The sequence below is a fragment of the Cynocephalus volans genome, chromosome 6, assembly GCF_027409185.1.
Source record: "Cynocephalus volans isolate mCynVol1 chromosome 6, mCynVol1.pri, whole genome shotgun sequence".
NCBI lineage: Eukaryota > Metazoa > Chordata > Mammalia > Dermoptera > Cynocephalidae > Cynocephalus > Cynocephalus volans.
In genome coordinates this window covers 14224637-14243402 of record NC_084465.1, presented here as the reverse complement: position 1 = coordinate 14243402, position 18766 = coordinate 14224637, and the positions used below count along the sequence as shown (strand labels likewise).

General features: G+C 52.0%; 1 protein-coding gene across 1 annotated transcript; it reads right to left on the bottom strand.

Moving 5' to 3' along the window:
- Window positions 1-87: 87 nt before the first annotated feature.
- EPHA1 (EPH receptor A1) lies at window positions 88-18205 on the bottom strand. Its single transcript, XM_063100205.1, has 18 exons — window positions 18124-18205; window positions 17021-17088; window positions 11665-11946; window positions 10324-10732; window positions 9948-10103; window positions 9319-9663; window positions 9040-9167; window positions 8640-8790; window positions 8399-8495; window positions 8111-8169; window positions 7215-7340; window positions 6165-6350; window positions 5967-6028; window positions 5652-5858; window positions 5365-5514; window positions 4912-5105; window positions 457-612; window positions 88-373 (listed from the first exon to the last, which is right to left on the bottom strand). Exons 1-18 carry the CDS (start codon window positions 18203-18205, stop codon window positions 295-297), a joined length of 2937 nt encoding a protein of 978 aa, XP_062956275.1. The 3' UTR covers window positions 88-294.
- Window positions 18206-18766: the final 561 nt, after the last annotated feature.

Below are 18766 nucleotides of genomic sequence, written 5' to 3'. Positions count from 1 at the left end.
GTTTATTTACAAAAATATATATGTATATGTATGTATATATATTAAACCCTCCCCCAACTCCTTCCCACAATTACCTTTTTACTTCTTACTTCTACCCCCACCTCCCTTTTTAAAATAAAGAGGCTCCAGGGTCCAGAGGCAGGTTCCTCTCGGGGGTGGGCAGGGGCAGCACCGGTAGCCTACATCCTGTAGGCTGAGGGAAGGGTACCATGAGTGACCACGGCCCCGTCCTTGCTCCCTGAGGAGAGGGTGGGGAAAGAGGAAGGCTCAGGGGGCATCTCCCTCGGCAGCAGCTCAGTCCTTGAATCCCTGAATACTGCAAAGAATGCGCTTCTGGTGCCCGGGCATAGTGATTCCCATCTGCGTCAGGTCCCTGCGGGCAAGGAAGGGGGCTGTGAGTCTGGGGACTCAAACTCCAGCAGCCCTCCCTTGCCCGGGCAGCCCCCGTGCCCTCACTCAGTGGTCAGCTCCAGCACACACTCCATGGTGTCCAGCCCGGCTGAGCGGAAGTGCAGGATGTAGCGCTTCATGCGGATGGACTCGAGCCACTCGGCAACGCTTCGGTATGGGATCCCATCAGAGCCACTCAGGCTGGGAAGGCGCAGAGTCACCCTGTGGGACACAGTCATGAGGGGTGCAGGGGCCGATCTTAGCATTTGCAGCAAGCACTTGGGCTGGCCCTCTGAGCACACAGACCATCTAGACTGGATTAGCCTGGCCATTGTCTGCAACCCCACTTCCTGGCCTTATCCTGGTGTGCTCACAGCAGTGGCTGGGCTGACAGTCCCACTGATTGACAGACTAGGGAAATTGGCAACTCTGGGAGTCCCCGAGGGAAGTGGACCACCAGCCGATCTCCTGCTGGAGGGGCTGCTCTGGGCACCTGGCTGGGGTCTGGTTGAGACATGAAAGTGCCCAGCTGAGAGGAGGCTTCAGGCAGGAGAACTGAGGCACTGGCAGTCAGGCATGGTCCTGCCTTTTCCAGGGTGGCCGCTCGAGTTCTGGGAGCAGCCCCTGTTGCCACCTTCAACCTCGGCTGTTATTCTTGCACTCTCACACCCACAATACAATGAGTGTTCCTGTACTAAAGCCAGCCAGAGCCAAAAGCCATTAGCAAAGTAAATCTGCTAGGGGAAAAATATCCAGCATTCCAGAAAGATTAGCAATGCAGTCTCCAGTGTATGAGGGAGTTGTGCTCCAAAAGATAGTTTCAAAAGTTGGAACTCGGAGCACATTTTCTCCCAGAAACAAGGTTATATATGGTGGTTTGATACAGAGGCTGGCATGCCAGGCCAGTTTACCCAATAAAGCACTGGAAGTACAGCTTTGCCCTTCTCCACCTTACGCCCTCTTGTCTGTTCGTTCTCCACGTTCTCACCATGTCCCTTCCTAGACAGTTTTTAAAAATTGGCCAATAGTTCTCTGTACTCAAGATAAAGTCCAGACTTCTCAGCAGGGCTGGTCCTTTTGTGCTGACCCCTGTTGCCTCCCAGCTATAGGTTGCTGTCCTCTAACTGGAAGTTGCCATCATCCTGCACTACCTACAATCTGCCAGCCCTCAGCTCCCCTCCAGGCTGGATGCGTGATTGTGGAGCCTTCCCAGATCCCGCAAGGCTGTCCCTTCCTTCCCCACCTGCTGTGGATTGAATGTCCCCCTCCAAACTCATTGAACCTTGAATTGTGCCCCCCAAGTTTTATGTATTAGAAAGTTACCCCCCACTGTGACTGTTGGGAGGGTGGGAAATCCTATTATGGTAATGGAAAGGTGAGGCCTTGAAGAGGTGATTAGACTGTAGCATCATGCCATGGTGAATGGATTAATAGTGGTGGTCAGGGCCATTTTTCTGAGGGCTTTAAAAGGAGAGCCTGAGAGTCTCTCTATCTCTGCTCCACCATTTTTTGCCATGTGAGCTCCCTGCGTTGTTGTAAAGCCACCACCAAAGACGACCCTCACCAGATGTGTTCTCTGGACTTTGGACTTCTCAGTCTCTGAAACTGTAAGCAATAAATTTCATTTTCTTTATAAATCACCCAGTTTCAGGTACTTATGTTATAAGCAACAAAAATGAACTAATACAGAAAATTGGTACTAGAAAAGGGGTGTTGCTTATAACAAATATTTGAAAATGTGGAAGCAGCTTTGGAACCGGGTGTTGAGCAAAGGCTGAGAATTTGAAGGAGCGGGCTAGAAAAAGCCTAGCTGCTGGTGGGAGTTTAGAAGACAAGAAAGTCAAGGACAGTTTGGAACTTCTTAGAGATTGGTTAAATGGTGGTGAGCAGAATGCTGATAGAAATATGGACAGGCACGGCCATTCTGAGATCTAAGATGTAAATGAGAAAGGATTTATTGGAAACTGGGGCAAAGATCACCCTTGCTCTGAACTGGCAAGGAACTTGGCTACATTCTGTTCATGCCCCAAAGTTTTACAGAATGTGGAACTTCAATGTGCTGACCCAGAATATTTGGTCTAAGAAATTAGTAAGCAGCAAAACATTCAGGAACCACATGGCTACTTGCAATAGCCTATGCTGAGTTAAGGTGGCAAAGACATGATGTAAAGCCAGAATTTATAATTAATGGAAAACAGAGTGTAAAGATCTGGAACATGTGCCACCTAAGTGGTAAAAAGCAAAAAGGATTTTCAAGAGAACAATTCAATGGTGTACGACTGTTGGCTGAGGAGATTAGTGAAGAAGAAAGGGATTGTCAAGAGAAGGGAGAAAAGACATTAAAGGCATTTCAGAGATCCTGGAGGTTGCATCTTCCATTACAGACCCAGAGGACTAAGGAAACAGAACTGCCTAGGGGAACAGGCCTGAGGTGCTGTTTACGGGCTCACAGCCCAGGGCCACCTCAGGAAGCAGCTTCCAGCACCAGCACCTCAACTGCTTTGGCTTCTCCAGCTGTAGCTAAATTGGCCCCAGGTGTGCCTGGACTCCCAGCTTTGGAAAATACAAGCTGGAAGTCTTGGGGGCAACCACGTGGTGTTAAGTCTGCAGGCTTGAGGAATGCCAGAGTTGTGGGGGCTTGGGATCCTCCAACTGCTAGTTCAATAGATGTATGGAAAAGCCTGGGGGCCCAGGAAGAGATCTGTCGAAGGGGCAGAGTCACCACGACAGCCTTCACTAGAGCAATGCCGAGTGTAAACAAACGTGGGGTTGGAGTTACAGCAGAGAAACCCCATCAGTGCCATGCCTAGTGGAGCCATGAGAGAGGGACCACCATGGAGACCCCAGAATTGTGGAACTACCAGTGTGCCATGCCAACCTGTAAGAGATGAAGCATAGCTTCAGACAAGAATAGCCGCAGAAGCAGAGCTGCCTGAGGACTTGAGGACTCAACCCCCATACCAGTGTGCAGAAGACATTGAACACAGTCAAGGTACACGATTCGCTAGCTTTGAGATTAATGCCTGTGCTGCTGGGTTTTAGACTTGCTTAGGACCTGTTACCCCTTCTTTTGGCTTATTTCTTCCTTTTTGAATGGGAATATGTACGCTGTGTTTGTCCCACTATTGTATCTTGGCAGTAGACAACTTGTTTTGATTTCACAAATGGGACTTTGAACTTTGGACTTTTGAGTTGAAACAAGTTGAGACTTTGGAGATGAAATTAATGTATTTGTATGTGGAAAGGACATGAGTTTTGGGGGACCAGGGGTGGAATGCTGTGGATTGAATGTCCCCTCCCAAACTCCATTGAAGGTTGAATTGTGTCCTCCAAATTTTATGTATTAGAAGCTTGGCCCCCACTGTGACTGTTGGGAAGGTGGGAAATCCTATTATGGTAATTGAAAGGTGGGCCTTGAAGAGGTTATTAGACTGTAGGAGCACACCACGGTGAATGAATTAATAATGGTGGTTGGGGCATGGTTCTTAGGGCTTTAAAAGGAGTGTAGTGAGACTCTCTCTCCACTCTGCCACTTTCTGCCATGTGAGCCCTTTGCACTGCTGTAAAGCCACCACCAAAGAAGACCCTCACCAGATGTGTTCGCTGGACTTCTCAGTCTCTGAAACTGTAAGCAATAAATTTCATTTTCTTTATAAATCACCCAGTTTCAGGTACTTATGTTATAAGCAACAGAAACGGACTAATACACCACTCCAACTCAGGTCCCAAGCTCCCTAGAATAGGTACCAGGCCATGAGTGCTGCTGTATCTCTAATGTCCAGCTAAGAGCTTGCACCAGCAGGCACTCCAAAATTTGTTGAATGAATGAGCCTTTGTTTTTTTTTTTTAAAAAGATGACCGGTAAGAGGATCTTCACCCTTGGCTTGGTGTTGTCAGCACCACGCTCAGCCAGTGAGCTAACCAGCCATCCCTATATGGGATCCGAACCCGGGGCCTTGGTGTTATCAGCACCGCACTCTCCCGAGTGAGCCACGGGCCAGCCCCAAATGAGCCTTTCTTTGACATGAAGGAATGTTTCCATGAGGAAAGGAATGTATCTCAAGTGCCATACTGGGTCACAGAAACTCCCAGAAAAGATATGACTCTGGGCCTAGCATAAGGCAGTGGGACAGGCTCAGAAGTGTCCAAGGAGGGTCCCAGGTGAGGCAGCCTGAGAAGGGAAAGGACGGGGACCCAGCCCAGGTGGAGTTAGGGAATCAGGGCCTGGCTGCAAATGTGTGTAATCTAGAGCTGACCTCTCTAAGTGGCACCTTTCAGAATTCTCAATGTGTATTCCCTCTCAGTGTGACTGCTTCTTATCTTCTATTGGACTAGGGCTCTGCAGGGCGGGGCTGCACCACTTCCATGAGGGCGGACCTTCCCTGAGGGTTTGGACTGTGGTCCTGCCTCACACGCTGGCCTCTGCAGAGCTCCCAGGCCTGGCACTTGGTGCACGTGGCTGAATGCCCATTTCCATTCTCCCAGACCTTGAATTCCCTGGTCTTCCTCCCACACAGTTACCTGGGGTCAAAGTTGGCAATAGTCCTCAGGGAGTGGGGATTGGCAAGCAGTTGCTCCAGATGTGCCTGCAGCTTGTGGAAGTGGGGCCGGCGGGCACGATCATAAACCCAGCAGCTCTTCATGAGCTCATACAGAGGGGCTGGGCAGTCCACAGGAGGGGGCAGCCGGTACCCATCCTCAATGCTCTTCATGACCTGCAGTGGGGAGAGGGAGGCATGCCCTAGGCTAGGCAGCTGACAGGATCATTGCAATGGAGCCTCTCAGCAACCCTGACAGGGTAGGAGAGGTAAGGAGCACAGGGTATGCGGTGAATGGATAGAGGAGACAGGAGTGCAGAAAGATGGAGGGTCAGGAAGAAATAAGGATATTTGCAGGGATAGGCCATGGGAGGATTTTAGGAGGAGATAAGAGGTGTGAGTTAGGGATGACATGAGAGGAATATTCTGGGCTCACCTCCTGATTGCTCATCTCCCCATAGGGCTTGTCCCCAAAGCTCAGCACCTCCCACATCACAATCCCAAAGCTCCACACGTCGCTGGCTGTCGTGAAGATCCGATGGGCAATGGCTTCAGGTGCTGTCCAGCGGATGGGAATCTTTCCTCCCTGAGAAAGCATGTGGGACAGGGATGGAAAGGCATCGTGCCCACATGAGCATGAATCCCCGTGTTTGTACATGTGTGACCATGAATGGCATGCAGTGGTGCACATGAATATGAATGCCGTGCATATAGGACTCTCACCTGGGTTTCGTAGGTGCCATCGAAGTTGTCCAGGAGGCGGGTCAGGCCAAAGTCAGACACCTTGCAGCTAAGGTTCTGACTCACCAAGATGTTCCTAGCGGCCAGGTCCCGGTGGACATAATTGTGGTCACTGAGGTAGTTCATGCCAGATGCTATGCCCTGCAGCATGGACACAAGCTGCCCGGGGACCAGCTGGTCCTCCCGCTCCTGCAGCAGGGTGAGTGTGCAAGTCAGGGGATGGGCAGGTCTCCTTCTCCCAATGTCTAGGGCTCCCTGGCACATCCCCCTCCCCAGTGGGTCCTCTGCCCTCCTCACCCTCAGGAAGGCATCCAGGGCTCCGTTCTCCATAAATTCTGTGATGATCATGATGGGCTTTCCTGAGACAGAGAGTGCAGCCATCATACCAGGCACTGGGCTTCCTGCCCTTGGCAGCACATCCTTCTTCCACTCACAGTGGTCTCACCCCCTCCTTCCCGCACCACCCCTGGGGCTCGTGGAGACCACTCCTCATACTCTTTGTGACAACGCCTTCCAGATGCAGAATGTGCGGGTGGTTGAACTGGCCCATGATAGTTGCCTCTCGAAGGAAGTTCCACCACTGGCCATCGGGGGATGTGTCTTTCAAGGTCTTTATGGCCACAGTCTTGCAGTCCTGGCTGGGGAGCCTCAGGGTACCTCGATACACTTCCCCAAACTCTCCTGCATTTAAAGAAAACAGAGTCATGGCCCTCTGCACTGTCAGACTCCCCTGGGGACAAGAGCAACTCTGTCAGGCCCCCCAGCCCCTATTCTTCTCTGGAGGATCAGAAGCATGGAGTGCCCTTCCTGGCACAGGGGGTGGGTTGCCCTTCCTGGGGAAGGGGCAGATTCTGGAACCGGAATGAAGCACTGTCACCTGGCCCCACTGTCTTCCAGTTCTGGCTTACAGTGGGTGCTCAGTAAATGCTGGGTGAGTGAGCCCTATGCAGCAGGACTGAGGTGTGCTCATGATGGGCAGGCAGTCCAGCACCAGTGCCCAAGTGACAGGGAGGCTGACATTGCCACCTCTCTTCTGTGAGCTCCTTCAGTCACAACTTGGCGACACAATTTGCAAGGACACTGCCAAGCTTTGTTCTCTGCTCAGATCCATTTCCTCTGGTGACTCAAGGGATCAGGGCAGTCCAAGGACATTGGGCCTCTGATGGGGTGGGATGCCGGGCAAGGGAGGCTCTGAGTCTCTCCCACATTTGTTAACCATCTGAGAACAACCTGAGCCTCAGCACAGCAACACCTCTAGGGACAAAGACGATGTGTTTATCACTCCTAATCAGAAATTCCAAGACCATAGAAGCAACATGTGTAGGAGGCAGGGGCTGCTCCAGCACACCTGATAAGGGGGCTTTAACATGAATACAGCAGTTCAAAGAGGACACAGGGCTGAGTGGAGAGTGAGCTCATCTGAGAACTCTTGGGCCAGAGGAGAGGTCAGCCAGGTTCCCCAGGAAAGGCCGGAAGGAAAGGTCCTGCTGGTGGCTCTATGCTGCCACACAGAGGGGACTGGCCATGGTGCACAGCAGGACTCACCTTCACCTATGACCGTGTCCACGATCAGCCATGCTGGATCGAGCTCCTGAGTGAAGTCCAGGGCTCCCTGTGCCGGGTCCTCATATGCCTGGAGGTCCACGTAGGGCTTCAGCCACAGTTTGTCCTCTGGGGGGGAACAGGGAAGGCTCAGCCACAGAAGCTCCAACTTCAGTGCTCAGGACTATTGTGGGGGCAGGGTGAAGAGGACAGCAGGCGCCACATTTCTCCATACTTCCCTGTTCCCTGAGGCGACTCCTGTTTTGGCTGAAGTGGGAGAAAGTCTCTATCCACAGCCACTAAACCTTCATGTCACAGCCTTTCTTCTTGCCTGCACTCCAAGCTTCTCTGTCCTCACTCCCCGGGGTCTGAAGGGCATGTCACTGCCATGGTTACCCAATCTTCCCATCCCTTGCCTGTCCTCCTCATCCCTGCTCCCCACGCTGCTCCTGTCAGCAACACCTCGTTCACATGCCCGACAAAGCCTCCCTTCCATCCCAGTTACTTGGAGGGACCACTGACTCCTCCATTCACGGGACACCTAATGAGGTGACAGACAGGAAACACACATGCCTCAGAGGACTCCAATCCCCCTCCTGTCCAGCCTTGGCCCACAGATCCAGTCACCAGGAGGGGGAAGGCTGCCCAGAGCCCAGGGTGATGGCACACGGCATCAAGAGCTAACACATAATTGCTTCAGAGCCACTGGGGGCTATCAGTGCAAAGTTAATTAACCAAACTTAATTAGGTAGCAAAACACAGGATCCCCAGGGACAATAAACCCCACTTGGGCCCCCCGAGTTGGCCTAGCAAATGTGGGTTGCTTGGTCCCTTCCCAGTGATGCCTCCTAACACACACCCCCCCTACACACAAGCACACACAGGTGCTGATGGCTCACCTCGGTCCACGTCAGTGACACGATCGCGCTGCCTCTGCTGCCGCTGGTGCCGAGCTCTCCTGTGGGGGTTGGGGTCCAGCTTCCTCAGGGTCCCAGCACCTCCTGAGGGGCCCAATAGGCCCTGGCTGAGTTTCCCCAGAAATGAGGGAGTGGGAGTGCAGGATGGGAGTGGGGCCCACTTGAGCTTTGGTACCAGGGGATGGGAGGGTGGTCAGGGTACAGCCAAGGGCTTCTGACCCGGCAGAAGGACCCAGGATGGGTGGATGGGGAAGGGGCAGAAGCCAGCACCTCGAACGGAAGATAAGAATCCCGAGCAGCAGAGCGACACCAAGCAGCAGCCCAAAGATGATGGCCACAACCTCTCCTCCAGTTGGGCCCCTGGAAACTGTAAGCACATGGGGTGAGGACGGCTGGGGGCACTCACAGTCCCCAGGAATGATGGGGGAACAGCTGGTTAGGCCTCTCGGTGGGATTCAGGTATGCATTTGTCCCCTTGACCAGGGAGCTGGGTGCAGAACACATGACCTACCTGGTGGGCTGGTCCGAAACTCATGGTCAGGGGAGAAAGGGCCAGGGCCCAGTGGGGTCAGCATTCGGACTCTGACAATGTACGTGGTGTCTGGCTGCAGCTCTGTTAGCAAGACCCTGGGCTCTAGAACCATCTGGTGCCGTTCTTCATCCTGTGGGTGTGGCTTGTGTTACCTGGGCCAGGCCAGGCCAGGCCTGGGAGGATGTGACGGACAACTGTGGGAGCACGTGGGGAGGGGCTGGCTAGGAGATGGCAAGGATAAGGTTCTGTGTAGACTTTTGTCCTGAGAAAGTCATATAGTTTACTTTGGGTGGATTCCTCCTACCCAGTGCCCCAGGCTGGGAATGTTGGGTGCGACCAGGCACAGACACTGGAGACCATCCCCCAGTGGCATCCTGACCTGGTTCAGCACATGTAGCTCGTAGCTCAGGTTACCCCCTGGACTGCGAGGCCGGGCCCCCGCCCAGGTCAGCTCCAGCTGCCTTGGCTCTTTCTTCACCAGCCTCAGAGACAGGCCTGAGAGTGACTCTGGGAGTCCAGAAGGACAGAGTTGGATTTGGAAGGAAAGAGGAAACAGCTTAAATAGCCTGTCACATGCATCCTGCCCATCAGTTTGTCCCCGTGGTCCCATGCCCTTCGTTTCCTCCAGGTCCGGCCCAACCCCTCCTGGATCCTTCACCTGCATGCCCCATGCTGATGCTGAGTGAGGCGCTGGTGTGGCTGGGGCTGCCCAGCTCCGACACTCCGTTTTGGGCTTCGACGTTGAAGGTGTAGTTGGCATAGGGCTCAAGACCATCGACACTCACAGTAGGCTTGGTGAGTCCCCCAGGCCCTGGAGAGAAGTGCACACCTGCCCCGCAGGGCTGGCAGGGTCCCCCATCCTGTGCTGTGCCCCGACACTGGGAACACCCCACACTGTATCTGATGTCCTGGCGTCCCCCCGTATCTGCTGGGGGTTCCCAACGCAGGGAGAGCTGGGTCCCCAACATAGAGAAACTCAGGTTTCGGGGGACTGAGGGGGGACCTGTGGGAGAAGAGGAACTGTCAGTAGGAGCCAGCTTCACTCTCATCCAAGCTGTGGGACCCCACCTTGACCCTCACCCCAATTCCTGAAGTCTTCATGGGCAGATTTGACTCCTCCCTCTGCATTCTTCCAGGGAGAGCAGGGGCCAGGCAGGGACTATAAGTACCTGACACCCTGGATGGTCTCCAATATCTGATAAGCTCTGGAAAATGCTGACCCTAACAAGAGCTCAGCAAAGGTCCAGCACCTCCTCCTAGATGGCCAGGCCCTACTCCTGGACTCACGTGTGCATGGCACCTGGGGGCCCTCCCCGGGGGCTCTGTAATGGCCGCTTTCACAGGTGCAGATGGTGGCCCCCTCTGACTCTGCTGTGCTGTGTTGCGGGCACTTGAGACAGTGGGGTGTGTCCATGTCAGTTCGGTAGGAACCACTAGGGCAGGCTGGAGACACAACGTCACAGAGCCATGGTTTTCCAGTGTTCTTACGGGCAGAACCATCCCCTCTCCCTCCCTGCCCCATCACTTCGCTTGTACTGGAAACACCTCTGCATGTGTCCCCAGGGCTCTCGAGCACTCAGATTAAGAATCGGCTTCCTTGCCTGCCTTGGCACCCCCGACTCTCCCAATGGGCTCTGCAGGTTCTCCCTGCCTCCTTCCTTACCGACACATCCCTCACTGCCACCGCCGCCACCTTCCTCGTAGCCTGGCTCGCAGTGGCACCGTCCCACGGGCACCAGCCATTCGCCGTCAGGGCTGCAGTGCATGCGGGGTGCACCCGAGGGCCCGGGGCCGGCCTGCGCATGGGGCAAGCAGGTCCCTGCCACTTCCGCCAGCCCGCCGAGCTCAGGGAGAGTGTCAGGGAATCGGGCCAAGCCGTGCATGACCTCAGGACAGCGCTGGTAGAACACACGCACGGACACCAGGGCCACGCAGGCACCCGGGTTGTGGAAAGCGAGGTAGAGGCCGCGGCGGGTCAGGAGGCCCAGGGAGCAGTGCTCCACGTTCAGCTTCATGGAGCCCGACGCAAGGTCGCGGATGGTGAAGCTCTGGTCTGCAGCCACCGTGGTTACCTGGGAGGGGGGTGAGGAGAAGAGGGGAGCGATGGAAAAGTCGTGCTTGATCCCCATACAACAGACACAACTCTTTGCTCAAGACTTTAGCAGTTAAACAACCATGAACGAGAGCTTACTGTGTGTGAGGTGCGGGGCTAAGCATTGTACGTGCATTATGCTATTTAGTCGATGCAATAATACTCCAAGGTAGGATGGCTTTTCATTCCTATTTGACAGATGAGGAACCTAAGGCTAAGAGACTTTAAAGACCTTGTAGAAGATCACACAGCTACTACCTGAGGGGGCTAGGGTTGGAACGCAGGCAGTGGGACTCTACAGTCCATGAAATTTCCACTATTTGGTGGTGCTTCCAACCCCAGTGCCAGTGAGGGGAGGTTACAGTGTTGGGAAGAAATGAGAGCACTTCCTACAATAATATATTCCTTACTCTTTTGCATTCTAGTATGTTTTCTTGAGTAGGAAAGAAAGGGATGGTGTTATAGAGAACTAGCCTGCAGGGCACTGTCTACATAACTCCAGCTGGACTCATGGGGCGTGTTGTACATAAGCTTCACAGGTACTGACAGAAACAGCCTAAATACCTCTGCTACATTCCCCTCCTCCACTTCAGCATCCTGTTATCTCAACAGATGCTTGTAAAAGCCTTTAAAACAGATAAGGCTGGCCCGATTATTACCACTACTCTGTAACAAGGAAGCCAAAACTTGGAGAGGTTAAAAACGCCCCCAAAGTTGGGGCACAGCAGAAAAGGTCCAGCCCTTGCAATTTCTAGTCCCTCACTCTTTCCATTATTCTCCACCTGCACTCTCTGCTTGTATCTGCCACCTTCTTCTCTTTTCCATCTTAAGCAGGGTCAGGGGCCAGGCAGCAATCAGCATTGGGATGGAGATGGTCTTGGGGAGGGTGCAGGAGGGTGGTGGTCACAGCACCTTTTGGAACAAGGGCCGTCGGAGCTGAATGCCCACGTCCTGGTCACTCTCCATGTACAGAAGGTTGAAGGTCTCCTTGCAACCCAGAGGCCTGGCTCCCCCGGGGAAACTCTTGCAGTCCCGTACAGTGAACTGCAGCTCTACGTGGACTCGTGAGGCCTCCTTTCCCCGGTAGATCCAGTTGGAGCGAAGCCAGTGGTCGGTGTCTCTGCCTTCTTGCACTGGGCAGTCCTGGTACATGTACAGGGGGGTCCCATTCAGCATCTGCTGCACCTCACTCCACTGCGAAAAGAGAGAGTCATGGAGCATCACACGGCTCCCCAAACCCTCCCGTTTTAGAGCTGATGGAGGGAAGGGTGGTGTTAAGGCCCTTCGGGTCCCCACCCCTAGGCTCCAGAACAGCAGGTTAAGTGTTTAGAGTTGGGGATTTATTTGAATATAGGATGGGCAAGACAAGAGCCCTTTAACATCCCTAGTCAGTGCTGGTCCCTTCAGTTAACTGACTCCAACTATAAGAATGTGAGCACCGATTTCTCCATATTGCATCAGAGGAGCTGTCAGGTACCCAGAGGCAAAGCTCATTCACAAAACCCTTCTGCCTACTTGTTCAAGGAGGTGACTTATTTCATGTTGTTCTTTTTGGTGGCTGGTTGGTACAGGGATCAAGCCCTGGACCTTGGTGTTATCAGCCCCATGCTCTAAACAACTGAGTGAACTGGACAGCTGCTTCATTTTAAAATATTAAAGCCTCTAAGGTTTGGAGGGCAAAAACAAGCACAGAACTGTTTCTGTAGAAAACTCTCACCCTCACCAATATTCCTTCCAGTTATACCCAATATCAAAATCAACAATTGACAGAGTCAGCTAGGCTCCCAGACCCTATCTAATCCACCCTCCTTAACTTCTTTTACATTAAAATAATTTTTTAAACTTAGTACTAATATATAATAGTAATATATTAACATTAGCACTAATATAGTGCTTGCAATGGGCCAGTCACTGTTCTAAGCACTTTCCACGAGGAAACTGAGGCACAGCAAGGTTTAGTAACTTGCCCAAGGTACTCAGCTATGAAGAGGCAAAACTGGGACGGGAGCCCAGGTACTGCAGACCCCGCAGATGATGCCCTCAATCATTATGCCTCTGCTTGCTTATCATAAAAAGTCAAAGAATAAAGACTTGCATACAATAAAAAGTTAACCATCCCCCTTCCACTTCTGGTCAAAACATAACTTCTCACCACTTAGACTGACATGTTTTTGAAGAGGAGGTTGTGTGTGTGTTTCTCTTTTGTGCCTTCCACCCTCATGCCCAGAGGCAGCCACTCTGAACAATTTGGAGTAAAACTTTCCAGGCCATTTTCAGTGCCTCCAGAGAAATGTTTGAATGTTTCTGTTTCATTTTTTAGCATACATGAGATCATACAAGTGTCATTCTGTAAACTACTTTCTGTTTTAACAAATAAGAAGCCTTTGAAACATGTCCACATGAGTATGTATAGATCTCTTTTTACCTATCCAGAAGTAATATTTCATTGCATGGATGTGCTATAATATACTTAATCATTCATTGATCCTTGGACATTTTGATAGCTTCTAGTTTTGTTTTGTTTTTAAAGAAAACATTTAAAGAATACTGCTGTATCATGTAAACATGTTCAGATTTATGTAAGATGTCTGTAGAAGGGTAGGCGTACTGCAAATTTTATATGATACTACCAAGCTGTCCTTCAAAAAGGCTTTATTAATTTATACTTCCACCAGCAATGCAGGAGGGCTCTTTTTCTAATAATCTCATCAACCCTGGATATTAACGATCTTTTTACTTTTTGCCAATCCTATGGTCAAAACACAGCTTTTACCATTTAAATTTTCATTTCTTTTAGGAGGAGATTGTGTGTGTTTCTCTTTTGTTCATTGACTATTTGCATTTTTATGGAATTCTCTGTTCATAATCTTGGAGCTCATTTTATTGTTTTCTTTTGCATGTGGATGAGCTTTATTAAAAAACGTGTTACAGACAGTAGTCATTTGCTCAACATGTAGATTTCAAATACTCTCTCCCTGTCTGCCATGGCACTTAACTTTGTTAATGGTGTCTTTGATGTGGACGCATTTGAAACTTTTACATAATAACATCTATAATCTTCCCCTATATGATTTTTGGGTTGTGTATTTTGCTTGGGAAACCCATCCATCTCAATATTATAAAGATCTTCTAGATTTTTTTCCAAAATTTTTGTAGGTTTGCTTTGTAGGTTTAGATTTTCATCTCTATTAAAAAATCTTTTATTTTTTGTGTGTATAGTCTGAAGTGTATCTTTACCGTTTTTTTGTTTTTTTTTTTTAAATTTTGGACATTCAATTGTCAATTTATTGACTAGTCAATACTACCCACATTGATTTGGATTCTAATGTTATCACATACTAAAATCTCATATATATGGTTTGTTTTTGGACTTTCTATTCTGTTCCTTTGACTTGAGTATTTTCGTGCAGTGACATGTTTTACTTATAGTTGATGTTCTGATGATATCTGTTGGTAGGAAAAATCTCCCATTTCATTCTTCTTCAGAAAACATTCTCAATCATTCTTAAATATTTTCTCTGCCAGGTGAACCTGAGAAAGAAGCCTTTAACTTCTATAAAGCATTGTACTGATATTTTAGGTTGCAACCCCATACTTTGAGAGAGAAGTGCCTGATGCCCTCAGAAAGTTCACTTTCCCCAAGTTTTTACTCCACTGTAATGTAGGGGCTCTCACCTCTACTCTTAGCTCTGGGAAAAAGCACCAGTAATTAAGAACTTGGGGTGGGATGAAATGTTAGCTGAAATGTTAGCTGCTGTGAGGCACATATTTCTGCATTATGTTAGGGAGTTCAAAGATCTGGCAAGGGGTATGTGAAAGGCAATGAACTTGGAATCAAAGGGGCATCTGGGGTCTGCTCCTAGGAGGAAGCTGTGCTGGGAAGCCCAACAGGAAGGCACAGGGTGGGGGCCAGGTGGACAGGCTGGTGGGTGGTTAACGTGCAGCTCATTAGCCAGATTGCCAGGCTGCAGCTGGAGCCAGGAGCAGATGTTCCCAGCTGTAATGCGCCTCTCCCAGTTCCAGCAGTGACAGATGAGGGAGAACCAGCTGCCCAGGATCAACAAGAAGGATCCTTTCACTTATCACTCAGGCTCTGCTGGCTGCTGCCTGAGTGCATTCTGAGGAGCCCGAATCTGAATGTGTGCATGTGTGTGCATGTGTTCTGAAAAAGGAGAAGAGGGCAAGGTAGAGAGTGGGATCGTGTGACTGCTGGCTTTCTTTTTGCCCTCCTAGGACAAGGTTATTTCTCCTGAGCTGAGAAAGAGGCCTTACTTTCACTCCAACCCAATTAGGGAAGAGTTATTTGTGTGGCAGTAGCAGGGGCACAACGCAGGCGAAGGCCCGTGGGAGCCAGCAGATGGACCTGCAGCCATCATTGTGGGGTGATTAGCTGGTTTATGAGATAAGGCGCCTATTAGGGCTGGCCTAATCCAGGATTTTCTAAACAGCCCCTCCTGGAGGATACATTATGGTTTAGTCTATTAACTCTAATTACAGGGCACTCTGTGGGAGAGCAGAGAATGGAGCCAGGACCCTAGGACCCAGAGGGAAACCAAGCCGGTAACCCTAACCCAGAAACAAGAGGCTGGACTGAAGTTCGAAGAACTGAAGTAAGGAAGGAAGCACCAAGAGAATGGGGTCCAGGACCGGGGTCCTTGAGGCTCCAGCAACTGAGGCAGGATCCTGTGGTTCTGTCACCAGCTCTGCTGGGGTGCTGTGATATTGTGACATTTGTATTTGGTTTTGGTCCCTGTTTCCTGGTATATTCCTAAAACCCTTGGTATCTCCAAAGTGATAAGGGCCTTTTTTTTTTTACGTTAATGAGTTGACTGAAGGTTGGGGGCTCCCGAATAGCCGCAGGATGGGGGGCTGGTTTCTAGGGGAACCAGTCATGTGATTAGAAAGTTGGGACTTTCAGCCCTCCTGAGGGAAGAGGGGCTGAAGGTCAAGTTGATCACCAATGGCCAACGATTTAATCAATCACACCTGTGTCATGAAGCCTCCATAAAAACCCAAAAGGACTGAGTTCCGGGAGCTTCTGAATAGCTGATCACATGGAGGTGACTAGAAGGTGGAGCACTCAGAGAGGGCACGGAAGCTGTGCACCCCTCCCACACCTTGCCCTACGCTCTCTTCCATGTGGCTGTCCGTTGTAATATCCTTTATGATAAACCAGTAAACATAAGTATTTCCCCAAGTACTGTGATCTGTCCTACCGAAGTAATGAAACGTAAGGACAGGGTTGTGGAAACCCCCACTGATAGCTGATCAGACGGAAGTGCAGGTGACAACTTATTACTAACTGGCTTCTGAGTGTGTGTGGTGAGGAGCAGTCTCGTGGAGCTGAGCCCTCAGTCTATGGGATCTGACACTGTCTCCAGGGAAACAGTGTCAGGGTTGCATTGAATTAGAGGACACTCAGCCAGTGTCTGCTAAAGAATCCAGCAGAGAATTGGTTGCTAATGAGGAGAATCCCCCCAACATTTTGGTGACTAGAGGCCACAGAAGTGATTCGTGTTGTGAGTGCGGTAGGAAGAAACTGAGTTTGGTTTCTCCGACATCATCAGAGGTTCTCTCTGGGACTCACTTCACAACCTACTGCTGCTCACGGGGTCTTAGAACATTTGAGGAAGGAGGGGACTGGGAGCAGGCTCTTTCACCCTCCAACAGCTGGAATGCACAGTGTGTTGATGGAGAAGGTGCCAGGGGCTTGGGGAACTCTAGAGAAGCAGCTTTTAACGTGGGGGAAGTCAAAGACCCTTTGAAGAATTTGATGAAAACTTAGGCTCTCTTCTCCAGAAAAAAATGTCCACATACATATATACACGATTTAGAGTACACTTTTAGGTATCGACCCCCTGAAACCTACCCATGCAACTCCATTGGGATGAATGGGTCTCAGACTGAGGATGCTTTTCTGGTGTTTCTGTCCCTCCCCAAGCAATGCTCTGGTCTCAGCCTTCAACCATCCCCTCTTCCTAGGGGAAGTGGGTACATCTCCCCCTCCAGTCCTCACAAGTATTCACCCCTCCCTCACTGGGGCAGGGAGGGGGAGGAGCCCGGCCATTGAGGCCTTCCCCACGGGTGAGTCTGACCCCCCCCCCATGTCCCATTCAGGAGGCTGACTCAGCCTCCCCTCCCCCTCCCTGAGGAGACACTTCCAGTTTTTCCTGCTCTTTTCTCTGTTCCTCCACCCACCTCTCCGCCCCATTTCCCACTGGCCTTCAGCCCTGAGCCTTCCCAGACCCTTCCCTTCCCTGACACTTACCCCATCCTCTGGGGGATCCAGCAGCCAGCCCAACTCTCCCTGTGCCTTGCTTGTGTCCATCAGGGTGACTGAAGATGGAGAGAGAAGGAGCCTGTCACCTCTGGGGGTGGAGGTGCCCATGCAACCCACATCCTCATTCTGGGGCTCCAGCCCCGGGCTTTAACATCTTGTTCCTAACAGCTGTGACTTCCTGAGGCTTAGGGGTGGAAAAGCGCCCAGGAATGAGTGGAGAGCTCCTTCCTTCCAAGTGTGAAGGGAGAAAGGCAGAGCGGGGCAAGGGTTGGAGTGCTGGATCTTTGACCAAAGTCAATGCAGGAAGCATGAGAGGCAGCCCCACAAAACTAGCACCCTTAAAGCCACCGGGGCTGGGGTGGCCTGGGGCACCCATCAGCTGCAGAATTGGAATAAGTGGGTGGGCAGGAGGAGTTCAGACCCTGCCAGTGCTGAGTAGGCTGGGTGCAGATAGGGGACTTCAAAAGGGGGTTCCTGGTTGGGGAGGCTCAACTCTACTGTCACCAGCCTGCTCTGGCTTGTGACTGGGGTTCTAACCTGGGATACAAGGCACAGCTTCGAGTCTACCAAGTGGGGGCCGTAGGGCCAGAGAGGGTTTGCAAGCCTTCTTCTATAAAGTTTGACCCCTACATCTGGGAACCCCTGTAGCAATGCCTTCCCCCAGCGGCAGGTCCCTCTTTCGCCTGGCCTGGGTTGGCAGAAAGCGGCTTCCCACCTCGACCTCAGAAGACTCAGATCTCTGGGTTGGGCACCTGAGGCTGGGACTGCCTGGGAATGAAGGGTCCCACGATGCTGGGGTGGGGCTGCAGAGGCTGCGTGCCTGCAATGGTCAGCAGCTCAGTCACTGGCCAACCCCAGGCGCAAACTGCAGGCCAGCGGGGGTGGGGGTGACTGACCCGGGACAGCAGCAGTCTGGGGTTAAAGACCAAAGATTGGCCTGGCCGGTCGATAGACCGGCGGGCGACCGGGGCAAACCAAGGGAGCTGGAGAGGGGCGCGGGGAGCAGGGCCTCCTCCGGAATGCCGGCTCCTGCAGGAGGGAGCCGGCCGGGCCCAGGAGGGGGTGGGAGCCGCGAGGGAGGGGGTCGGTACCTTCCTTGGCGCGCGCCCCCGGGGGCAGCGGGGCGCAGAGCAGCAGCAGCAGCCCGAGCCCCAGGGGCCAGCGCCGCTCCATGGCGCCGGGCCGGGACCTGGGACCGCGGCCCCGACGGCAGGGCCAGGTCGCGAGGGACTGGGCGAGCCGGGCGGGCAGGACGGGGGCGGGGGGCGGGGCCAGCGCCGGGGGCGGAGCCCCGGTCTCACCTGGTTCACCTTCTTAAAGGGACAGGAGGGTCGGAAGGAAACCTGCTGGACGGGTAATTAACGTCCCAAACCGGAGGCGTCTTGACCGGAATGAGACTGCGGGCGCCGCCTAGTGGGTGGGATTAGGAATTGACTAACCCTTTCCTGATTCTAATCCTAAACCCAACCCAGGCTTGATCCAGCCTTTAACCTAATTCTTCCTCTGACTTTCTGCAGGCCCTAGAACTGTAATGGACATCGGGGAAGGCAGGGGTGAGAGACCCATCTTCATCCTCTAGTACCGGAGGCTTAGATGACCACCATGCAAGGCGAGGCACAACCCTCAGGGGAGCCCTGGGAGGTGAGGAGAGAAAGCAACCCAGCGAGCAGGCACGTGAGGCGAGTCTTCAGGGAGCAGATGGTGTGCCCTGGGTTTTCAGCGGCAGAGATTGGG

What these genes read in the sequence shown, in the direction of transcription:
- EPHA1 (XM_063100205.1), bottom strand. Translation starts at nt 18,205, where the DNA reads ATGGAGCGGCGCTGGCCCCTGGGGCTCGGGCTGCTGCTGCTGCTCTGC. An exon ending in TGGATCCCCCAGAGGATGGG is followed by an intron (nt 11,947 to 17,020) that starts GTAAGTGTCAGG and finishes CTCTTTTCGCAG; the next exon opens with TGGAGTGAGGTGCAGCAGAT. An exon ending in GTTTCGGACCAGCCCACCAG is followed by an intron (nt 8,496 to 8,639) that starts GTAGGTCATGTG and finishes ATGTGCTTACAG; the next exon opens with TTTCCAGGGGCCCAACTGGA.